The sequence below is a fragment of the Tauraco erythrolophus genome, chromosome Z (assembly GCF_009769465.1).
Source record: "Tauraco erythrolophus isolate bTauEry1 chromosome Z, bTauEry1.pri, whole genome shotgun sequence".
Taxonomy (NCBI): Eukaryota; Metazoa; Chordata; class Aves; order Musophagiformes; family Musophagidae; genus Tauraco; species Tauraco erythrolophus.
In genome coordinates this window covers 12,184,627-12,206,539 of record NC_141496.1, presented here as the reverse complement: position 1 = coordinate 12,206,539, position 21,913 = coordinate 12,184,627, and the positions used below count along the sequence as shown (strand labels likewise).

At 41.9% G+C, this 21,913-nt stretch overlaps 1 protein-coding gene across 5 annotated transcripts in view; it reads right to left on the bottom strand.

Annotated features, from left to right (window-relative positions):
* Positions 1-21,913, bottom strand: part of UNC13B (unc-13 homolog B) — a 198,376-nt gene that overhangs the window by 36,468 nt on the left and 139,995 nt on the right. For 4 of the 5 annotated variants that reach the window (XM_086629933.1, XM_086629931.1, XM_086629932.1 and 1 more), the window contains 7 exons: positions 21,017-21,167; positions 19,969-20,037; positions 16,497-16,586; positions 14,895-15,029; positions 13,942-14,075; positions 12,906-12,991; positions 4,509-4,635 (listed from right to left, as the gene is read on the bottom strand). In XM_086629933.1, the coding sequence (XP_086486059.1) occupies positions 4,509-4,635; positions 12,906-12,991; positions 13,942-14,075; positions 14,895-15,029; positions 16,497-16,586; positions 19,969-20,037; positions 21,017-21,167 (792 nt within the window). The remainder of the gene's footprint in view (positions 1-4,508; positions 4,636-12,905; positions 12,992-13,941; positions 14,076-14,894; positions 15,030-16,496; positions 16,587-19,968; positions 20,038-21,016; positions 21,168-21,913) is intronic. The other variant, XM_086629934.1, reaches the window with a different exon arrangement.

The following is a 21,913-nucleotide window of genomic DNA, read 5'->3' as shown; positions in this document are numbered from 1 at the left end:
TAGGAGGGTAAGCTAAATGGTAGGGCAGAACCCAATAAGATACTGAAACAGCCACTGCTGTATCTCAGGAAGATGCTTTATGTGAGGAGCTACCTCCAGCACTAAACAAAAGGCTTCTACGCAACCCCACCTTGGCCAAATAAGGAAGCTGAAAAGTGGTTTCAGTGATGATCCTACAGCTGGTCATCCCTCTGTTCTCTGCTCTGTGGGGCATATCCACACAGTACAGAAGAGAGAGGGGTTTTTTGTCTGTGTTTAAGCAACAACATAGCACTTAGGCCTTTATTTAAATGTCCGTCTACGATTTATTGCGTGCAAGTGCCAGCATAAAACAGCTGAAACAATCTTAATTTCAAATATAACTAAACAGTATTCACAAATAAGGGAAAAAAGTGCCCACGTGTAATTTCAGTCCATGCAAAAGATTATTGTATGAGCTTCACAGAGTACAGCCTCCTCTAAACCAGCAGCTGTGTTCATAGAGATTGTGCTAATTATGGGCTGAGTTTGCAAAGAACATGAAAGCATGTGCCAGACATGAGAGGGAGATCAAGAAAAAATTCACAGAGAGAGCATACTAGATAGCCTTAAATACTCTCTACACTTTGAAATATGAAGCACATCAATGCTAATATTGGAAATTGTAACTGACACAGTGTTAAATGCCAACAGCAACCTCTCTGTGCAGCCCTATTTAAAATAGACAGCAGCGGTGGAACATTGTCACAGACATATGGACTTCTTGCGTTCTGGAAAAATTCCTTCCGAATGGCACTTCAGGATCCTAAAAGTCAGCATACTTCAGTTTGCTGTAAGCTTGTTGAGCTTTCAACATTTGTTTTAAATTACAATGGCATATTTCAAAGCTGCGGCTCAGTCCTTAGACGATAACTCAGGCATTTTACAAGGAACCAGCTACACATCTTCCACATCTTTCAGAGCTTCCAGGCTGCAAGCTGCTGACTGCTTCACGTGGCATAGGTCAATGTACAGGAAGGATTACTTCTTTGTGCCAGAAGCCACAATTTTTGTTCTGAGAGGGGGAACTACTTTGTGATCATCATTCATCCTTGGTTATTGCACCATCCTCATAAGAAAGAGCCATTCACTATTGAGGACAGTCAATGCCCATTTTTACGGCTACCATATTTTGATTTACAACGTCAAGTTCATATGTATTTTACTGTCTTACCAAATTGTCTAAACAAAGGTAGTAAGGAAAAAGGTAATATTAGGAGGCATGGGGAGGGGAATTACCACCGCTTCCCATGCCCAAACGAAAAAACACACTACCTACAAAAAGAGGTTTACTATGCATGTTTAAGTGAATCACTTAGATTACATCAGGAAATTCTGTAACTATGTTTGCAAAGCCAGCCTTGACTTTGTCCTTTATTTGCTGGCAGGCAAACACAAGAGATCCAAATCATCTATAAATGCTTTCAATCCTTGGGTAGGTTCAAGACTAAAATGTTATTTGACCTGTAACACAAACCTAGAGTTATCTTAGGTCAAATAACCCTTACAGTGTTTTATTATCAGGTCTTGGGCTGCTGAGCAAGCAAGGGAGGACTCTGAGGTCTATGAAGGCAGCATATCCAAAATGATATTCAAAATTATCTGGCATAGAAATTAATAAAAATAATCTCTTTTCTTCATGCAGAAATAGCTTCAAAACGTTGCTATATGGCAAATATCTTCTTCCTCATCTGCTTCAATTATTGATCTAAAAGCAAACACCGTAATGACTCATGTGCCAGCAGCACACAAAGCAGAGGCTCACAGTGCTCCTTCAGAGACATTCTGTGCTTGCCAGGGTCAGCACAGCCTGACTCAAGGCGGCACAGTCAACCTCTCCAGATGAGGTTTGCACAGAATACGCCTCGGTCCTGTCTGCCAGGAAAGGCAGCGGTGCTTTGTGACTAAATGAAAGTTTACCTCTGTTGGTTGCACAACAGTAATGTAGTACAAAAGGCTGCAATTTCAGCTTGGCCATGAGCCTGGCTCCTGTGGCCTCAGACTTTACAGGTGAATTAATCTTGTTCATTTGCTGTGCTGACACATGCGTGCACCCAATGAACATCCTGTGGGCCTTGTCAAGTGCAGCAGCAAGAAGGCAGGCAGGGTTTCAAAGAGTAAAAGAATAAACACTATGTTTGATGAAGTGAGCCAGAAGAATGAGACAGGATTTCAAAGGAAGTAATGCTTTCTCCCCATCGGAGAGGAGGTAATCTCCAGTGCAGCTACAATACTAGTTGCATGCTGACATCAGTATTAAGACAAAACATAGAACACTTCTTTACGCTTCTAAAAAGCCAGGGAAACTGGCACTTCACAGCTTTCAGCTGGTAGCTAAAAAGTGAAGAGAGAAAGCTTTGAGGATCCACTCCCAGCTATGTTGCTACTTCAGTTTCAGAAACTGCTTGCTGCATTCCAGAAAATAAGGGGAACATAAAAACTTCAGCTTCAATACTTTAGAGCCTTCACTTCATTCCATAACATCTCAAGGCTATCAGAAACGTGGTTTCTCATAGTTTCAACACAAAAAGCGAGTTGGGGATAGCCTCTTGTCTGTTGAGTAGACGGACAACTCAGCTGTTCTCCAGACAGCAACAATTTAGTTTCATCTAGAGTTTACTGATGTGCAAACCTGATGCTTCCTTTGTTTCAGGAAGCTTCAAGACTAAAAATACTTGCGATGAAGCAAATCAAAGGACAAGAGCACATTGCTGTAATTGATACCAAGGGGATATTTCGTGACAGGTGAAGGTTATGATTGAAATAAACATCACCTGAGTGTCTGACAATGTGGCTATTGTACTAAAATACAAGAGTGGAGTAACAAAGCCAGTGGCTGCAAATGTACATGAGCACTGAAGCTCTACCACAAAGGCCAGCAGAGCAGAACAGTCTGCAAAAGACTGCAAAATGAAACTGAGCATCATTATCCTGATTACACAGGAGAAAAAGAGAGATTAAGAATATCTGATGGCTTGCCTGAGACTGCACTGACTCAGAGGCACAGCAAAGCGAAGAGGGCTTCTGAGACTGTCATTCCAGCACCCTGTTCACTGAGTTAATGCCTCTCACTGACCTGATTTGTTAAGCAAGGCCCATAGCCCAAGCAGAGCAATTACACCAACTGCCTCAAGTCTTATTAGTATGCAGCTAGCATCAGGCTTGAGGGACTGTGTGCACCGCAGGATGGGAAGGGAATTCAAAACGCCAAACTGGAAACACAGTCCAAGCAAGATGTTTTTTTTCAGGAGGGGCAAGTACAACGTGCTGCATTTAGACAGCAGTGAGCAGTCATACACAGGACGGGAAGAACAGTTAGGACACTCTCTTGAGGGTGCCTGGGGGCTGGTTTGTGGCCCACTGGAAGCACCACTAGTCAACAACACCACTGAAGGTAAAAACCAAACCATGGCTGCTAACATCACAGCCTATGAGAGCAGCAGTACTGCCTGCCTGTAAGGCAATGCAAGGCAAGGTCTAGATGAAACATCAGTATTTAAGTCTGGGTGTTGTATGTCCAGACACAGACCAGCTGAAAAGAGGTGGGCAAACCTCACTTAACAAAGAAAGCTGGGAACAAACAGGAACCAGTGGCAGACTGGGAAGGGACATGAGAAAAGCATTTTGTTCTTATTTTACGATTCGTTCTTCATACCCAGGCTGGTAGGACAGGATGTAACAAGTTCGGATCGAAGCAAGAAAGACTTGTAGGGGGAGAAGGGGAGTGTGTTAAACCCAGTGGAGGGGTAACAGTGAAGCACAGGGGAAAAAAGCTGCTTGAAGGAGATGTGGGGCAATCATCGCTGAAAGCATCTGAAAACCAGTTAAACACTGGTCAGAAACAACACACCTGCTCCGTCTTAAGCCACGTGTGGGACTCCAGCTAGCGTTTTCTCCAGACAACTTTTTAGGCTCATAAACTTTCTTCAGGTCTAAAAACTACTCCTGCTCTTTTAAAGTTAAGTAAAAGTTGCGAACAATTGCTCAGAGCATAAAAGCGACTGCTTATCTAATATTTCCAACTAAACCACCTGGTCTTACTAAAAGAAGAAAACATTATCTTTACTTACAAATCGTGTTGTATGTGTATACACGTGACATTCATACACACATAAACAGACACAGATACAGTAAATACAGATAAAGCTGTATCATGTATGCTTACAAAGAATGTAAGTATATATCTAGAAGTCTTCTGTTCAAGAACTGACCAAAGCCCACACTGCAGGCACAAAGTGGCTTAAAGACTGTCCATACCATTGCTACAGCTTTTGAGATCTTGGGAGATACTGTACAATAAGAGATTGAACTGGGTCCAGGACAGTGGCACAGAACACCAGAGGGGACAAACATACACATAAACGGAGAAAATCACGAATGAAGAAATAGTGAATCACGAAGGCAGTCACAGGAGAACCAAACAACTATTCTCAAGATAACACGAAGAGATGCACAGCGGCAATTTCCTACAGGAGGCATAACACACTCACGTTGGGTATTCAGGCACTCTTTCCTTGAAGGCAGGCAGATCACGAACATATTCATTGTACAGCCACTTCACTTTGAAGTGTAAATTCATATAGTCTGCACTTTTACACAGTCTGTGTTTCTCATGCTCTGTAAGGAAGGAAAAAAAGTAGTTAGGTCTGAATTTACCACTATCATTGCGTCAGGCACAGGAGGGTTTTTATAAAGCTTGTCCACAGCATGCAATGGTTTTGAGGATGAAGCACCTATAGAACCATGAAATCTTCAAGACATAGGATTTTGGCAGCAGGCAGGGGTTCTCGGTGGTTGACTGTTGGAGTTCTGGAGTTTATTTTTGTAGTTCCAAAAATACTTGCATTTGTTAAAGACTTTTTGGTTGTCAAAACAATGAAAATTGTGCAATCTCTTATGGCCTTTCATTTAACATATGACAGTCCAGATTTCATCTTTGCAGGAAACAAACCAAGGAGAACTAATCTGTTTGTTCTGGGATATAAACAAAGGCAATATCAACACATTACACTACATCCTCTAGGTGACAAGAGTAGAAAGAATCAAGTTCTCTAGAGTTTGACAGTGTGAGTCACAAGCAAGGTCAAATGAGCTCCAGCCAGGAGCTGGAGCATTCCCTGATGCCCAGTTTGAAGAAATTCATGACGCTTCTCTTTCAGAAGGCAACGGTTTACTTATTTGTATTGCCTTCCTGAGCACAGTCCACTGAAGCAAGTCATGGATATCTACCTGTAGCTGAGTCTCTTCCTCCTACCAAGCTTCACTGTTTCCACACCCAGGCTGTCAAGACAACGCAGTTCCTCCCTGTGCAACACACATATCTCCAAAATATGACCCTTTCCTCTCACCTATGCTGCTAAAGCACTTGCTACATGCAGACCTACATTTCTGCAGAGATCACCTCCATCAACCACCACTCCTCTTTCTCTCTCACGAGAAATACATGCTCTGTGTCTTCGCTCTCAAGGCCCTTTGCAGCCTACGTCCACACTACCATGTTTCAGCAGTTGACTCCCCACCTCTGATCAGTCCACGATCCCTGTTTTTAAACTACTTGTTAAGTTCTCCCAAAAGGATCTCAATGCTTTCTCCCAAGCCATCCCTCATGCGCTTACACAGGCAGCTCCTTCTACTGCACTGCTTTTCTTCAAAATCCTCCTTGAAAGGCATAAAATTAATTCCTTTTTCATGATGTCAAGAGGACTCAGCAGCCGCCTGCACTGCAATCCTGAATTATCATCTGAGCAATTCTGCACCGACACTCCCTATTGCTGCCCGTCCATATCCATCTCTTTCTTCTGTCAAGCTTCAACAGCATGAACACGCTTTGTGCCAGGCTTCTTTGGTCACTCTAGCACCACAACAAGCTGCTAGCCCATGACTACAGTGTGAGACATGAGACTAAAACACATAATTTTGGCTTAGACTCAGGTTGTTGTTTTTGTTTTTGTTTTTTTTTTTCCAATATTTGACTTTAGACTCCTCTTTCTACTTTTTATGTGATTATCTCATTATTGATGTAACTTTCCAAGGGCATCACTGCTGATGTGTAGACAGGATTCAGGAAAGTGGAAGTCTTTCTCTTAACTTTGAATGGCTTTAACTTAGGACTCTGGTACAAGCATCCAGCAACTCCTGGGTAGATATACGCACACACGAGCAATGAGCAATACACGCTACAGTTATTCATCAGAGAAAATATTCCCTAATGATACAAAATGGCCCCAGATTTCTAATCAGTTACCTCACAGACAAGCTTATCTTACAATATCATCATCTATTTTCATGTAAATGTGAATTCTTCCAACTATTTCAAAACATTAAGAAACTTCCACATCTCTCTTAAAGCTTCAACAACGTGCACAAGAAGAAAGGCCAAATAAATTATGAATTATCCAACTGAAAATACAGAAATCAAAGAACCTCTCATGCATAATTATTCCATAAGCCTTGTTAATTCCCAAGCAGTGGAACACTCCAGTGAGTTGTTTGCAAACCAGTGTAATACAGATTCCTTCTAATTCACATGTAGCAGATCCGCACAGATACAATCTCAAAAAAAAAGAACCCCAACCTTTGGTTTAAAGAAACTAAAATGCCTAATATCTGAGAGACATAGTCCCCTGGGGTGATGGTTTGATGGACAAATTACTTTACATGTGCTACTATTTCATCTGTACTATGATGCATTACTCTTGACAGTGAATTTGCTTGTGTTGGAGCCAAGGAAAGTCCATTCATGTTTTACATTAATAAATCTAGTACCTTTCTTGAGTGCTAAGGAATTTATGAGTATACTCAGTGTCTGAACTGCTGACCTCCCACAAGAACAACTGCAGAAGAAAATGCAAAGTGCTCTCTGCACATCTAAAACTGGAAACAAACATAGTAGTAACCATGCCCACTCAGGTCCCTGTGCGAGTGAGGAAATCAAAGGACAATTATAACTTCAATAACTTTGATACACGCTGCCACCCAGGTGCTGTTCCTGCATAGGAAAGCAGAGGGAAGCTCCGACCTGGAGGTAAAAAAGGACTCAGATTTATTTCCTCAAAATTAAGCAATGCACTAAAACCAAGTAATTCAAGCCTTTTCCTGGTTTTTAGGACATTTAAAACACTATTCAGTTGCAGAAGAGGAATATGCAAAGCAGGCACAGAACTATAAGCTAAAGGACTGCTTCTAGGACTATCTAGCCATCTAAGCAGCAAAGGAGAGGCTCGATACCAAGGGGATAAAAATACAGGAAAGTAAAATAAAGAAGAGGTCTTACCACCATAAAAGAGAACTTTACGTATGCGAAAGAAAGGTGGGGCTTGTGACAGAGAAAAGACAAAAGTGAACCACAACAGCTCAAACACGCTGGAGGACAAAGAAAGCTAACGAAGCCCCAGAACCCCCTCATCCCCAACAGCTTCTACCATCTGCCTCCCCCCTTCAATGGGCCCTGCACAGTTTTGATCAGCTGCTTTCTTTGTAAAGAGAAATGTTTAAGAGCACTTGAAGGTGACATGGAAACACATCGGCCAGAGGTATACTTTGAAAACCCATTTTAGAAAAAGTAAAGTGAAAAGCACGGGAGCCAACAGCCTTAGCACATTTCTGTTCTGCTTTATAACCTGCTGGCTTTTAAAGAGCTTAGCGGCAGCAACAGAGGAAGAGTGCACAGATCTTCTGCAGCAACTGCTGTGTTTTATCCTGAAAAGACTGCAGAGTTCTTTAAATCTCTCACATTTCCTCAGCAGATTTCATCTGCAAACAGCCTCCTCCGGAGAAGAGCTTTTAGGGTCACCGAGGCCATATTATTAAGGCATTAATAGGGAACTGCTTCCTAGCAGCACACTTTGTAGTGTCATGTCCAGTTCTATTTTTCAGGCAGAGAACAGGACTTCCACCACATCCTTAATCCATGGATTTTTTTCTTGATCATCAGCCTACTTTTCCTGCATTAATTTCTGGCAAATAATGCTGAACTTCTGCAAAGAAACTCTAACAGGTAGTGAAGCTGTTGAAGCATTAACAGTTTAGACAGCTGGCATCTGCATGCGCAGCTATCCCCCTCCCCTTACTGGAAGTGAGAATGTGGCACAATGATCTACCTCAATCCTGTCCCCCAGTCTACTCAGTCTCTCTTCCTATTAAAGATGCTTCCAATTTACAACTGTCCTAATGCCAATGTGTCCAAAATGAGATGAACCATTGCTGCCAATTGACATTGATTTTCTGTTATTGTCTCTTAACGTCTTCCTAGTAAAGGAAGAGCAGAAGCCCTCTTTCCTCAGAGAGTTTGTACTTTCTGGATCACAGAGGTTTCACAGAAGACAGCAAGAAAATTAGTAACTCCAGTTACCAATGGGCTGACAAGGAGGTTATCCAGCTGTGGAGCACTGGTCAGCATCCCAGAGGTGGAGCTAACTGTATGACTTGGAAAAATCACTTTCTATGCTCCAGGGTAGCCTGATCTTGCCAGCCAAGTTTGGGACACATGACATGTCTGTCCAATCTGTTTTACTCTTAGTTAAGAGTGAGTATAAAGGAGGGCTATGAAGATGATCCAAGGGCTGGAGCACCTCTCCTATGAAGGCAGGCTGAGAGAGTTGGGGCTGTTCAATCTGGAGAAGAGAAGGCTCCGGGGAGACTTCTTCCAGTACTTAAAGGAGGCCTAAAGAAAGCTGGAGAGGAACTTTTGACAAGGGCATGTAGTGACAGGACAAGGGGTAATGGCTTTAAACTGAAAGAGGGGAGATTTAGATTACATACAAGGAAGAAATTTTTTTACTCTGAGGGTGGTGAGGCACTGGAACAGGTTGCCCAGAGAAACTGTGGCTGCCCCATCCCTGGAAGTGTTCAAGGCCAGGTTGGATGAGGCTTTGAGCAACCTGGTGTAGTGGAAGGTGTCCCTGCCTGTGGCAGAGGGGTTGGAACTAGATGATCTTTAAGGTCCCTTCCAACCCAAACCATCCTATGATAAGGAACAAGGGATGCTTCTCAATGCCTCGTCCTGTACTGCCTTCGCCAGTGAGAAGGGAGGGCCAGGTCTGCTGTTCACGGTGCCCTGAGGGGCAATGCTTTGAGGGAGAGAGAAAATAAAACAAGCAGGGTAGAATCCTGAAGCTTCTGCTGTGTCTCAGCAGCTGAGTCTTCTTAGGAGAGATGAAGGCATAAGATAGGTCTGCAGTGCACTTGCTTTCCAGCAGTCAAACACACTGCTGTCATGACTATTATTGTAGTATAATGTATTTGATCATGAAAACAGGTGTGTCATTTTCATGACTTCATCATGTTCCAACACTGGAACAAGTTGCCCAGAGAAGTTGTGGATGTCCTACCCCTAGAAGTTTTCAAGGCCAGGTTGGATAAGGTTTTGAGCAACCTGATCTAGGGAAAGGTATGCCTCTCCATGACAGAGAGGTTGGAACTAGATGGTCTTTAAGGTCCCTTCCAACCCAAACCATTTGATGATTCTATGATTTTATGTATTAGCAATCTAACTCTTCAGAAGGTGCCCAAAAGGCACAGGCTCGCAAGCCTTCTGGTTCTGAAGCCCCTAAACACTGTCTTCTAGGTATAAATGAGTATTTATACATTGTCCTGCACAGGCTACACAGTGCACATGGGGGTAACATCCACCTGGCAGAGGCACGGTTAGCTGCCACCCATGGGGAAAAAGGAAAACAGACTCATGGCAGCCAGGCACTGCTTTCCAACTCAGAGAAGCCATCTCCCACCAGAGCTTGTCAACTCTCTGCCACACTGCATAATGGAGGGCAATGTGGAAGCATCAGGATGGAAGAAGGGAGGGGGCAGTTTCACACAGCCAGACCTGCACTCTTTCTACACCAAAGCCACTGCATGGCCTTCAGCCTAGAAGATAATCTAGTCCCACTGCAGAGCAAAAGGGCCAGAGACCATTAATTGTCGCCCCACCAGAAGGGAAGAAATAGAGCCACACATCAACTAGAGCTCTGACTTCACCAGTTATTCTCCATCAGACAGTATCTACAGCTTAATGGCTGAGATCTCGCAAAGGGGCTCTCACTCAGAACTGCTCAGTGTATCAGGTACTGCCAAACAACAACTGGAGTGACTGGTCAGAACAGGAATCTCCTAAGCAGCACATACCCTCCGTTTCTGCAGGAGCAGTATGGTCTTCCACATCTTCTTTGCAGATCTCCTCATCACTGGCATAAAACTACAGGGCACTATAACTACTACTAGCGACTACATCCAAAGTGCTGAAACTACAGGTAGCAGATAAAGTCCTTGCCTACTCACAACTATAAACTCAGTATACTAAGGAGCATAAACTTACCGTTTGGTGAGGTGAATGAGCTCATGTTATCCAGAACTTAGGAACAGAACACAAGGGAAAACACCATGAAGACAGTTAGGATCAAGTATTATACTCTAGATTCATGTGCTCGTATCTCCACAAATCAGATGAGCTTTTGTTTCAGAGAGCTCCTGATACATAGAGATCTTGGAGTACACCAGAAACGTACCTAGGGATTACTCCACAAACTGGCAAAGACTGGAACATGAAACTCTTGGTGTAGTCAAACTAGGGGAGAAATTAGCAACTCAAACTGAGAGATGACAGAGCCAAGAGCTGAGGACAGCAAATCTAATCATCACCCTTCATATCACTTAATCTGTTTCCTTTAATCCCTTTTTTCCTCTCATTTAAAAAAAAAAAATGCAACGAGCTAATCTAATCATCTGTGTTTAAAATACATGTAGTAAGGCCTGTAATTGAATTATTTTAAAGCTTGTTATAAAGGTTATCTTCGTAAGTTTCTGGAGAGCAAAGCAGTGAGGAATCACACTTGCCTGAAACAATCTTGCACCCTGGGGATTTCTTGAATACATACTTGGAAGAGACACACACCAACACAGACTCTATCATTGTTTAATGCTTCTGCAGGACTTGTACAGCTAAAGTACAAGTACATGTACCATGCAGCTTTTCTGCTTTCGTTCAAAACATAAGCCTTTCCCAGTCCATCAGCTGCCTTTGTGTCAACTTTCCTCACCAAGAAATACTTTGAAGAGGGATGTTCTTTCAGCAAGTATTTGCTGTGCACTGACGAACTCACAGGTGAAAAAATCATGCCAATCCTTGTCTTAAAATGCTCACAAGTCACCCAAATGATGTCAGGAAAAGCTAAAATAAGCCCAGATTCACCAGGGAGGACAGAGTCAGAAGGGACACGGTATGAGATGTAAACAGAGAAAACCTGGGAGGCTAAGTTAACTTGGACACTGGCCATCAAATAGAGCCATGCAAAAGAATGAAAAAAAAAAAAATATCAAAGTCAAGTCCCCTTTGACAGTCAAATTCCACACACGACCTTTCTGCAGGGAAAGGGAACCTTAGGAGAGTCAGCAACTAGACCTGGAGAGATCCAGTTCTCATGGCTGCCAGGAAAGGAGGAAGATACAGCACTTTCAAACTGTAGAAGAGCAAACTGCATTATAAATTCCTGAGGGTGAAGTGCACAGGGATAAATAAGGACAAACTGGAAAGCGGAGCCAAAATGGTTGCAGGAGAAAAGAGTTTCTAGGAAAAGTGAACACAAAGTTATCACAGTTGCCTTATCTCTGATGCTTGAGCAAGCAGATACAGTCACTATAAAAGTGACTCTTCAACCCAGTTAGGAGGTCATAGTCCTTCTTCCCAGTGTCTGTTCTTACATCAACACGACCTCACAAGACTGTGGTGTACAAGCATATCTAAAAAGTTCCTAACACAGAAGTGAGAACATTTCATCCAGACCTGCAGTCTGCTGAATTCAAGCCTAAAGCTGGCAAAGGGTATCGTCTCACAGCACAGTCTCTACCCCTGTTGTGTTGACAGAAACTAAGAAATAGATAGAGTCAATCTTCTTCACTCACAGAGCAACCCCACAGACTGTTCCTGGAGAACAAAATGCAGGAAACTCTCTTAGTGGCAGCAAGTTTTTTTTTCTAATAGTTTAAAGTAAGAGCCTAATAGGCAGTTGTACCTCTAAGTGAGCTTAGATCAAACTGGTGGCAAACAGATTGAGCATAATTGTGTGAGTGACCTAAAGCTGTAACTTGACTTGATTTTGGAACATGAATTCAACTAGCATGCCACAGGCAGCACTGGCACTTCTGCTTTATCACAATATCACCTTATAGATGATTGTAAAGCCTGACCCTGCAAAACACTGGGGAAAACAACTGCTACTGCAGCTGCAGAGCCAGTGGGAGCTGGATGCTCTCTGAAGCTTGTAAGATGATCATATGGTGCAAATGAATTTATAGAACTAAAACCAAGTTCACAAACTGTAATCAACCATCAGAGGAGTACAAAGTAACAACTTTCTAGGAGTTTGCTGGCCTCTGCATGCCTAACTCATTTTCAGAAACAGCAAAATTTCTCCTTTACTAGGAGTCTGGTGGAGTTATGCAAAGATTAATTCCAAACGAAGATGTCTGCAGCTGGATTTGTTCTAACAGCATGCTTCTGCCAATGGCTTAGACCATCTACGCTGTATCATCCAGGGAACTGCAGCCATGGCACAACCCAGTGTCCACCTACTTCTCCGGCCATTTCTACCACTGCAGAAAGAAGCTGCTGCTGATCAAAGCCATCATATCCTCAGCCCAAAGCGAACTTCTGATTTCAAACTAGCTGGGATGACAACAGTCATTTTGCAACACAGCCTGACACACAGGTGGAGAGCTCATGCAGATCTCAGCCTCAATTCTCACCTGTAAAGCAGCTGCCTGCAAACAAAACAATAGAAATCCCTGCCCCAAATAGTGGTGCTACTAACGTGCATAAGCCTCATTTACACCAAATGGATGAAGAACAAGAGATCAGCAACGAGTCAGCTGGCATCAGTGAGGAATTCCCTTACCTTCCATGGCATATTTCATATCCTGGGCAAAAAGACTCCACATCACCTCCGCACTGATCTTCCCAACAGCAAGCTCCTGAGGAAACCTGAGGGGACATTTGGGAAAGGCTTTGGCACATGTCAGAGCAAAGGGTTCGTCTTTATTCAGCTCTGAGCTAAACTGCAAGCTGAAAAGCTCAACATTACAGATGCTTCCTTCACCCTAGATAAATGACCACGTGGAAACTGGAGATCATGGACTGGACACCGTGGCATAGATTAAATAAACAGAAAACAACACTACTGTTGAGACTGGTTTTAACTCAAAAAGCCAAGGTCTGGATGTCTCTCCTAGAAGAGACGCATTCTATAATTCTGGAAATGTGGTCTCAAAGCCCTTGCACCTTTTCCCCCTTTCTTGTTCTTTTTTTTTTTTTTTCTTTTTTCCTAGGGTTACTAGGCTAACAGGTGAGCACTAATCTGTTGTCCCTGCCATGTTAAATCAATGATTATTAGGGCACAATCCACCTCTTTGTGTATAATACCTTGTCAGACATCTCTCTCTCCTGCCCTGTGGGACTGTTGGAGGAGTATCCCCCAATTAAACAGACCGGTTTCAGTCTCCTTTCCAATGCTGTGCCAACCCCACCCAATGCAATCTCTCAGGTCTGCACTGAACACCACATTCCTAAATCATAGTGTAAGGTGTTGTCACCATGGCACCGCTGTGTGCATTAATGTGCATCCCAGAACTGCTCAACATCAGAAAAAACCAAAAGAACTCTCACCCTGTTTTCAGGTGCCTCCCTGAGTTCAGGATTGTAATAATCAGGGTGTTTGTGCTCGAACGCCATCGTAACTGAACCTTTTGAAACTCTTCCATCCCAATCAAAAAGAGTTATTTATATAGACAGAGACAGATAAGACAGAAAGACAGACAGACAAGATAAGTACTTCTATAAATACACAAGTGACAGAGAGATAGAAAGCAGTTTAACAAATAAAGCAGAGCACACAGAGACTAGCATTAGCCATACAAGACATGGAAGATTCTTACTGATTCAGGACTGGGGTGTAAGAATTCTTGTCCTCTTCTATGATAGAGACTATCAAAGTGATGAGCTTGGGCCAGAAATCCAGGTTCCTGATGCTGGGTCCCTGCTCCTCAGGAGGAAGGTCCTGATTTTTGTTCTGGAAAGGAAGCCATTGGAAAACCAGTGTAAATTTAAAGAGGAAAGAAAAAGCTGACAAATACAGACCACCACACAAACTCCAAATACTAACTACCTGTGGACCTTTTCTTCTGATGAGCTTAAAATTATTAACGGCTGCTGGCAACATGCATGACCTAATGCAAAGCGCAGTAACATGCCGAACCATGTTGCTTACTGGTGGCCTCAAACCCAAATAATCCTTGTTTTGTCATTTACCATGCCAAGAGCAGGTCAGGCTCCAGGAGACCTGCCAAGACATCATTTTCTCTAAGTTTGATCCAAACATTTGCTTTCCAGGCACCTCAGTTGATGACTATATTCACATTGACACATTGTGTGTGTGTTACTGCAGAGTGAGCAGTACATCTCTCACGGATTTGAAAACGGTTTGTGTCTAGAGGTACCACCTAAGCTCAGCACAGGACACTGGGTGCTAGAAAATAAGAGAAAATTTCACTGCTTGAGGTTTATCTCTGCTAAAGACAGTTTTCTTGATCAGTCTTCATTTGCTCCAATTGGCTTTTGCTCTCTCAGAGCTGCATCAAACCTTCCCTTCACAAATGCTCATGAAATAAAACAGCTGAGGTTGGCAAAACAAATTGTAATTAGTTAGTGTAAAACAATCGTCATCCTCCACTTACTAATTAGTGCTTATTAATGATTACAAGTTTTATGCAATCAGAAGATAACAAGTCTCATAATTTTGTTAGTGTGGCTTTTAGTATCAATTATTATTCTCGTTATTATCTTAAGAAAACCAGAAACTTGGATTTCTGCCCACTTATCAGCTACTCACAGGATCTGTCTGGTACTCGCGACTGTACAGTTCATGACAATTGTTGAAAATGTACTCATAGGTGGAGTTGAGGCAAGCTTTTACACAGTCCTTCACTACCTGGCTGGCTCGGGGTGGGCTCTGCAGCTCTTGGACCTGCCGAAGAGACAACAGAGAGAGTCAAACAAAGCACTGTTCACAAATCAAACAGGGAAAGAACAAGTTACCAGTTTGGGAACTACCCAGGACTTGGTGGAGGTGCTTTCAGCGACTTGTGCTATCAGTGACCTGAAACCATGAACAGGTCACTTTCCCCGGGCATAAAACAGCAGTGACAACACTTGTGTCCCCACAGGATCATTTGGAGCATAAAAGAGATTTTGAAGTGCCAAGGAACATTCTTCAGAATTAATAAATCACGTAGCTTGATATGTGTACAATCTGAGACAAGCACACACAATCTTTGCTACATTTCTAGGATTTTGCTATTGAATCAGCAAGCAAACTTTACAAACGTTGGAAGAACATGCAACAGACTAGTGGAGCACATTACATCTAATACGGGAAGTCTTGCTGAAGACCAAATACTCGCATGCGTTTATATACAGTAATTTTCTTTAAGGACATCTTTCTTCACAAGCTTTACTGAATTTTAACGCATACCAGAATCTTTAGGGAGATGCCAATCAATATGCCTCCTCCTCTTGTAGCAACATCTCTTTTCGTTATTTCGTTGCTTTAGAAAAACACTGCAGGGTTACTTTAAACTAAACTGATATGCAGGCATCACACTGTGAATAAAACTACAACCTGAGACCATTTTGGTATCGTCACTACCTCTAAACTTTTCAGAGTGTTTTTATAAAACAAATTTTCAATGCAGACATATTGTCTGAATTAATATTTTCAAAATAAAGTTTTAAAACATAATTTACCCTGGAGGTTAAGAGTATATTAAGCACTTCCTGAAATAGCTCCAATTAAAGACTTGCTTTGTTTTTGATATGATAAGAATTACTATGTGATATGTGCTAACCTAGAGCAGTATTTTTTAAAAAGTCTAGAAATAAAAATCAGGAATTAAAAATAATCTCATTACACATTGCTAGAACAATAAATTTAACTGCAGAACCAGCACGTGATCACTCACAACAACTCTCTCGGATTTCTATTGAGAGATACTATCCAATTTCAGTATCTTATTCTCCAAGAAATAAATTTTAAAGTATTTACTAAATGAAAGATGTTGAAGAGATGGCAGTGACCAATAAAAGCTGTAGAGAGTTATATAGGAAAACCTTCTTAATGCTATTAACAAAAGTAACTTATCTTCCTGAAACCAGGCAATTTTCTTTTTTCATCTTTTTATTTATTTTTTTTAATTACTGTGTGCCACATTTATGACTGAAGAACCCCAGGGAAAAAACAACTTTCATCATCACGATGCAAAATACAGTGACATAAAGATAAAACTTGGATGTTTATTACATGGTAAGCAGATGATCTCCATTTTCCTTAACTGTCTAAAGCATAAGGACATGAAAAAATGGTTTGAAAAAGGTAAACCAACTCCTGCGGCAAAAACTGCAGAGGCCCCACTCCCATCCCCACCCATAACACTACCTTCATCCTGAAAAAAGTGATGCTGGTCAGCAAATCCACTGTGGACTTCAGGTCCTGCAGACGTTCGCGGCTGCTGGCTGGAAAGTTATTCTGTTGACAAAAAAGGAAAATCCTGTTGGAAAGCACAGTTGGATCCATGCAAGGCTTCAAGCATGTGCTAAATAAGGAAAGTGTCTTGGAAACATTTCCTGCTCAAGAAGCTTGTACCAGTCAAAACAATGCTCAATAAATAAGGCCTTTTTGCTGCAGGAGCTTATCTGTTTGCTTAATTAAATAGCATCTCATATGAATGTAAAGTTTGCAGATGCCAGGAAAATGACAACCCTCAGCAGCAGAAGATCTCTCCTTGGCCATGGAAGGAGCAGGCAGGGAGCAACACCCTCACTACTGTCGGTCCTGGCCTCTGGCTTTAGGTTGCTCTCTGCACTCACTGCTTGGTTTTTGGCTTCTCTTCTGAGACAGCAAGAGGTGCGGTACATTAGCAACCCCTCCAGAGAAATAAACTGGGCTGAGAAGGGAAAATGAGCGCTGTTCCCTGTAAGAAGTCACTGTAGCTACTCTGCCCGCTGTAAGATGCAATCTGCCAAGATAACCACGTATCCTTCAGCGCCTCCTTCGCTCTGTCGCAGTTACTTTACATACTCTGCCCACAGCCCCGCTGTCCACAGCCATTGCTGCTCCTTCCACTCTCCGGGTTCCACTGAAATTAGAAGTCTCGTTGTCCCTTCCAGACATGGTACATATGTGTGCATGTGTGTTTGTACGTATATGATTGCATGTAAATGCACATGCTGAATGCAGCAAGCATTGCTTCTTGCAAGAGACTGTTCCCTTTCTGACATCAGGCACTGTGCCCTTTCCTACGTTCCCACTCTTTCCTTCCTGTGTCCTTCAACAACGTTCATGTTCCTTAGTAGGTTCTTATATTCAATCTGATGTCATTGGTTTGGCTGCAAGAAAAATAGCAAAGGCAACCTCCATTTGGATCGTTTCTTCGTATTTGCATGTTCAAAAATTATTAGAGACAAAGTTAAAAAAGGCAGAGGGGAACAAGTTTTCATTTTTTACCGAAGACTTGCAGAAAAATATGCTGTTTCTTGACAGCAATAGGGTTAGTTGCACTTCAGCTAACCACTGCAAGCAATTTAATGCTCTTTACAGTCATTTGTAGATGCTCATTCCTAGACAACTCTTAAACTTGAGTTGTCCACACACAGACTCTCTAGCACTCAGATATTTACCAAAATCAAAGAGTTCCATGGGTCAAGATTTAAACACTTCACTTCTGCCCCTCTACTCTGCTCTCGTGAGTCCCCACCTAGAATACTGTGTTCAGCTCTGGAGTCCCCAACGTAAGAAGGACATGGAGCTGCTGGAGCGAGTCCAGAGGAGGGCCACGAAGATGATCCAAGGGCTGGAGCACCTCTGCTATGAAGACAGGCTGAGAGAGTTGGGGCTGTTCAGCCTGGAGAAGAGAAGGCTCCGGGGTGATCTTATCGCAGCTTTCCAGTACCTAAAGGGGGCCTACAGGAAAGCTGGAGAGGGACCTTTTACAAGGGCGTGTAGTGATAGGACAAGGGGCAATGGATTTAAACTGAAAGAGGACAGATTTAGATTAGATATAAGAAAGAAATTTTTCACGCTGAGGGTGGTGAGGCGCTGGAACAGGTTGCCCAGAGAAGTTGTGGATGCCCTGGAAGTGTTCAAGGCCAGGTTGGATGAGGCTTTGGGCAACCTGGTGTAGTGGAGGATTTCCCTGCCCATGGCAGGGGGGTTGGAACTAGATGATCTTTAAGGTCCCTTCCAACCCTAACGATTCTATGATTCTAGGAATGTTGGGGACTGAGTGCATGTTCTTGATTAGGAATAATAAAAAAGAAGAGATAACATTACCTACTATTGAAATTCAACCTCCTCCATGCTTATGTCAGCCAGCGACCAACCAACAAAAAGAAAAACTGACCTGCATACAGAATAACTGCACTTGCTCATAAAACACTTTTCAAAATAATTATTCAGAGGGTGACTTGGAGTTATTCTTGAGAGGGCTTCACCTCTCCCCTCTTCCCCTGCCCTGGAAGGAACACAGATTGGTTTGACACTTTCTTTTTCACAAATCCACACTACTGGTTACTCTTTAAGTGCTTACAAACAGTTTGATTAAATTAAGGGAAGAGTGAGGCTTAATTTGGGTCATTTAAGTTGTAAATTGCCATCTCCTGTCTTGAAAGCTGGAAACTAACACCTTTTTCTTTCAGAACTTAACCTGCCCTTCAGGGATCTTAAAACAATTACTAGGAGCACTCAAATTGCTTCAGTTACTTCTCTAAATATACTGCCAACTAGATAACATTTGAATTATTTAAACTACACAAAGCTTTCCTGGTCCTTTACATAAGATCTTACTTGTTTGTCCAAGGTTTAGTTGCATAAGCCACTGGAAGGCAACTTTTATTGAAGACAAGCAGACAAGAAAAGGAATCGCCGCTACAAATCCCTATGACCACGTGTTGATAATTTTCCCTCTGTTACTCAGTGCATCAGTGCTCTCTTTAGAACTTCTCTTACTAGTAATGTAGTTTTAGAATAGCTCCTCACACAATATTCCTTTTATCTTCTTTTGCACCTTGCTCCTTGTTCTTTTTGTTTGTCTTCCTAATGCACTTCTTTCAGTCCGCTTGTGTTTCCCTCCTCTATTTGTTTTACTGTGTTTCACATAAATGCACTAACCAGAAGAGGATCTGTTTTTAAATAAATAAATAAAATCAAAGCTCACATTTTGCCACTATTTTTAAATTTTTGAATGAATTAGTCACTAATTAAAATAATATAGCAAGGAATTTAAAAAAAAAAAAAAAAAAAAGAAAAAGCCAAGTCACATGATAAGACTATATTGACTCTGGAGTAGCAAAAAAAGAAACCAGAGGGTTTGAGAAGTCTGATGAACTGCTGCCAACATTTGAAACTCATCTCTTCCCAATATGATGAAGTGGGGGGGATCTCAACCTGAGAGGACATCTTGTAGATCCAGAGTCAGGGACGGTGATTTCAGTTTGCCAAACCTAAAATAAGTGAAAACATGGCTGCAGGTCCTCTAAAAGACTTCTGTCTTACTAGGGGAGAACAAGTCTGTTTTCCCTTTCTAGACAATACTTGAAGTAGCTGACAAGAATAATTTTAATTAATTAATCCATTCTAACTTGCATTTCTGGGACATGATCAGAGATGCGTATAGGTCACAATCCTTAAATTATTTCAGAAGTTTTGAGAAAGCTATAGTGGAAGAAAAAAATCATGATTTAAGTTCTATCCATAAGGAAAACAAAATGGTGTATTCAAGCAACAAGCTTGTCATGACAATTCCATAAGACATAAACCACCCAAAAAGTTAGAAATGCAAGAGAAATCCAAATTATGTGTTTCTCTTCTGCCCACCAGAATGTCTGAAAGGATTCTGTTCATTCCAACTCACCCTGTACATTGAGAGATCAATCCGAAGTGAATTATGAAGCTGGTCCAGAAGCTTCACAAATCGTTCTTTCTGTGGAGCAGAAAACACCAATAAACATCACATATCATCACTGTTCAATCGCAGCTCAGAGTAAGCAGCAGGATATCAGGGAATTAGTGTCAGATCTCAGCAGAGTGGGAGGAAGCAATATGGACGCACGGTATTGTGCAAACTATTTTCTTTCGCTTCTTGGATTTACTCTTATAGTGTAATTATTCCTGAAGTCTGCATAACATTAGAATTGCCAGAAAAATACTCCATTATCACTCTGAAGTACAGGCAGAACAAAACCCTCTGATTTCTAGTCTGCAATTTGCACCAAACTAATATTTAAGAGAAAATATTTATTCAGAGATGAATAAAGAAACAGGCAGAAAAGGGTCTAATTCAGAGCAATGACACAGCTCCAAGATCTTATCTATTAGTTCAGTGGCAAATATTACAGGTTTATCATTACTATCTTCCTAAAGTCAGGTCTATCTTCCAGATTCTGCTTTAGCATTGTGAACACCACCTCATTCAATCTATAAATTTTCAGTTTGACAGGAAGCATGAGCTTTTCCAAATGCTTTTTCAGCACGTTCAACTCCACCACGTTATATGAAATCTATTTTAACCTTTAGTGCGATAGACTTCTTTTTTGTTTTTTTCTTGAAGGAGTTACTGTTTTTAAAAACAAAGTTCTGAAACGATCAGACTGCACGGTGTATTTTATCAACAGCATCACCATGAAGAGTTTAATATTATTTGCTCATTTCCATACCATCTGTGCTCCAGTGTAATTTGAACACGAAGAATAAACATCACAATGCATTACACTGATTAATAACTAAAATGTGTGATGGTGACGACAATAAAACCATGTTCTTTGTCTAGGCTAGAAGAGCTCCACAGCTTCCAAATCCTCACAGCTTTAATGTTCCTTAAACAAGTTATTTATTGAAAGACAGAAGCACCGTAGGCTAACTAGAGAAGTCTGACTGTAACACCACCAAACATGCAAACATACCCCAAAATTGGAGGCTGCAAAGCGGTCCGAAGCAGACACGTTTGTGGAGGCAGTTGTGTGCGCATAATAAGCATTGATATTGGCAAGTAAGGTGCTCATCACAGCTGGCACACCTGGGCACATGTACTTAGAGGAGAGACATGCAAAATGCCTGCAAAAGGACAGTTCTGTAAGTCACTCTGGTCTCTTTTGTGTAGCATAACTTGACTCTGTCCCTTTAATAGTCCCCTTACTATGGCTGGCACCATGAAGAGATGAAAGTTATGTTTCCTCTCTTTCTGTAAATCTCCAGCATCTTAGAGTTTTTTCAGAAAGATGCCATCTAGACAACAGATATGCTCAAAACGAGAAATCTCTTCACTCCACTCCTTTCCAGATCATAAAATAGGTTCTCAATTGTTTGTAGCCAATGGCTTGTGACTTAGGTGATACCCTGGGTCCTGATGCCAATTCCTAAAACCAAGCCTGACACAAGGAAATTTATATAATTTGCTGCCATTTGAGGCAGCCACAGGTTCTGAGGTGACATGAGGCAGCAGCAATTGGAAAGCATTCAGGCAGAGAGAGATTGCACACTAGTATTTCTGTGCCGAACTGAGATGTGATTCCTTAGGGCCAACCCTTCCAGCCTGCAGGAAGCATGCATGCTCATTTGCATTTTCCCATTTAACCACTCTCATTAAAGTGCAAGGAATCCTCCTGCAGGAAATCTCAAAATTATGCCAGAAGCATCTGGGCTTGTGAAATGATTAAACAATCAAAGAAAATCTGTTAGGCATAATGGGAAAAAAATAATCAGAGCTTAAGAGCTCTGATATCACAGGACATGGCAAGCAAAGTTCATTCCAACAGACAGGAGACTTGAGCCATTTTTGAGCAGTTCTTTTTATGCAGGAA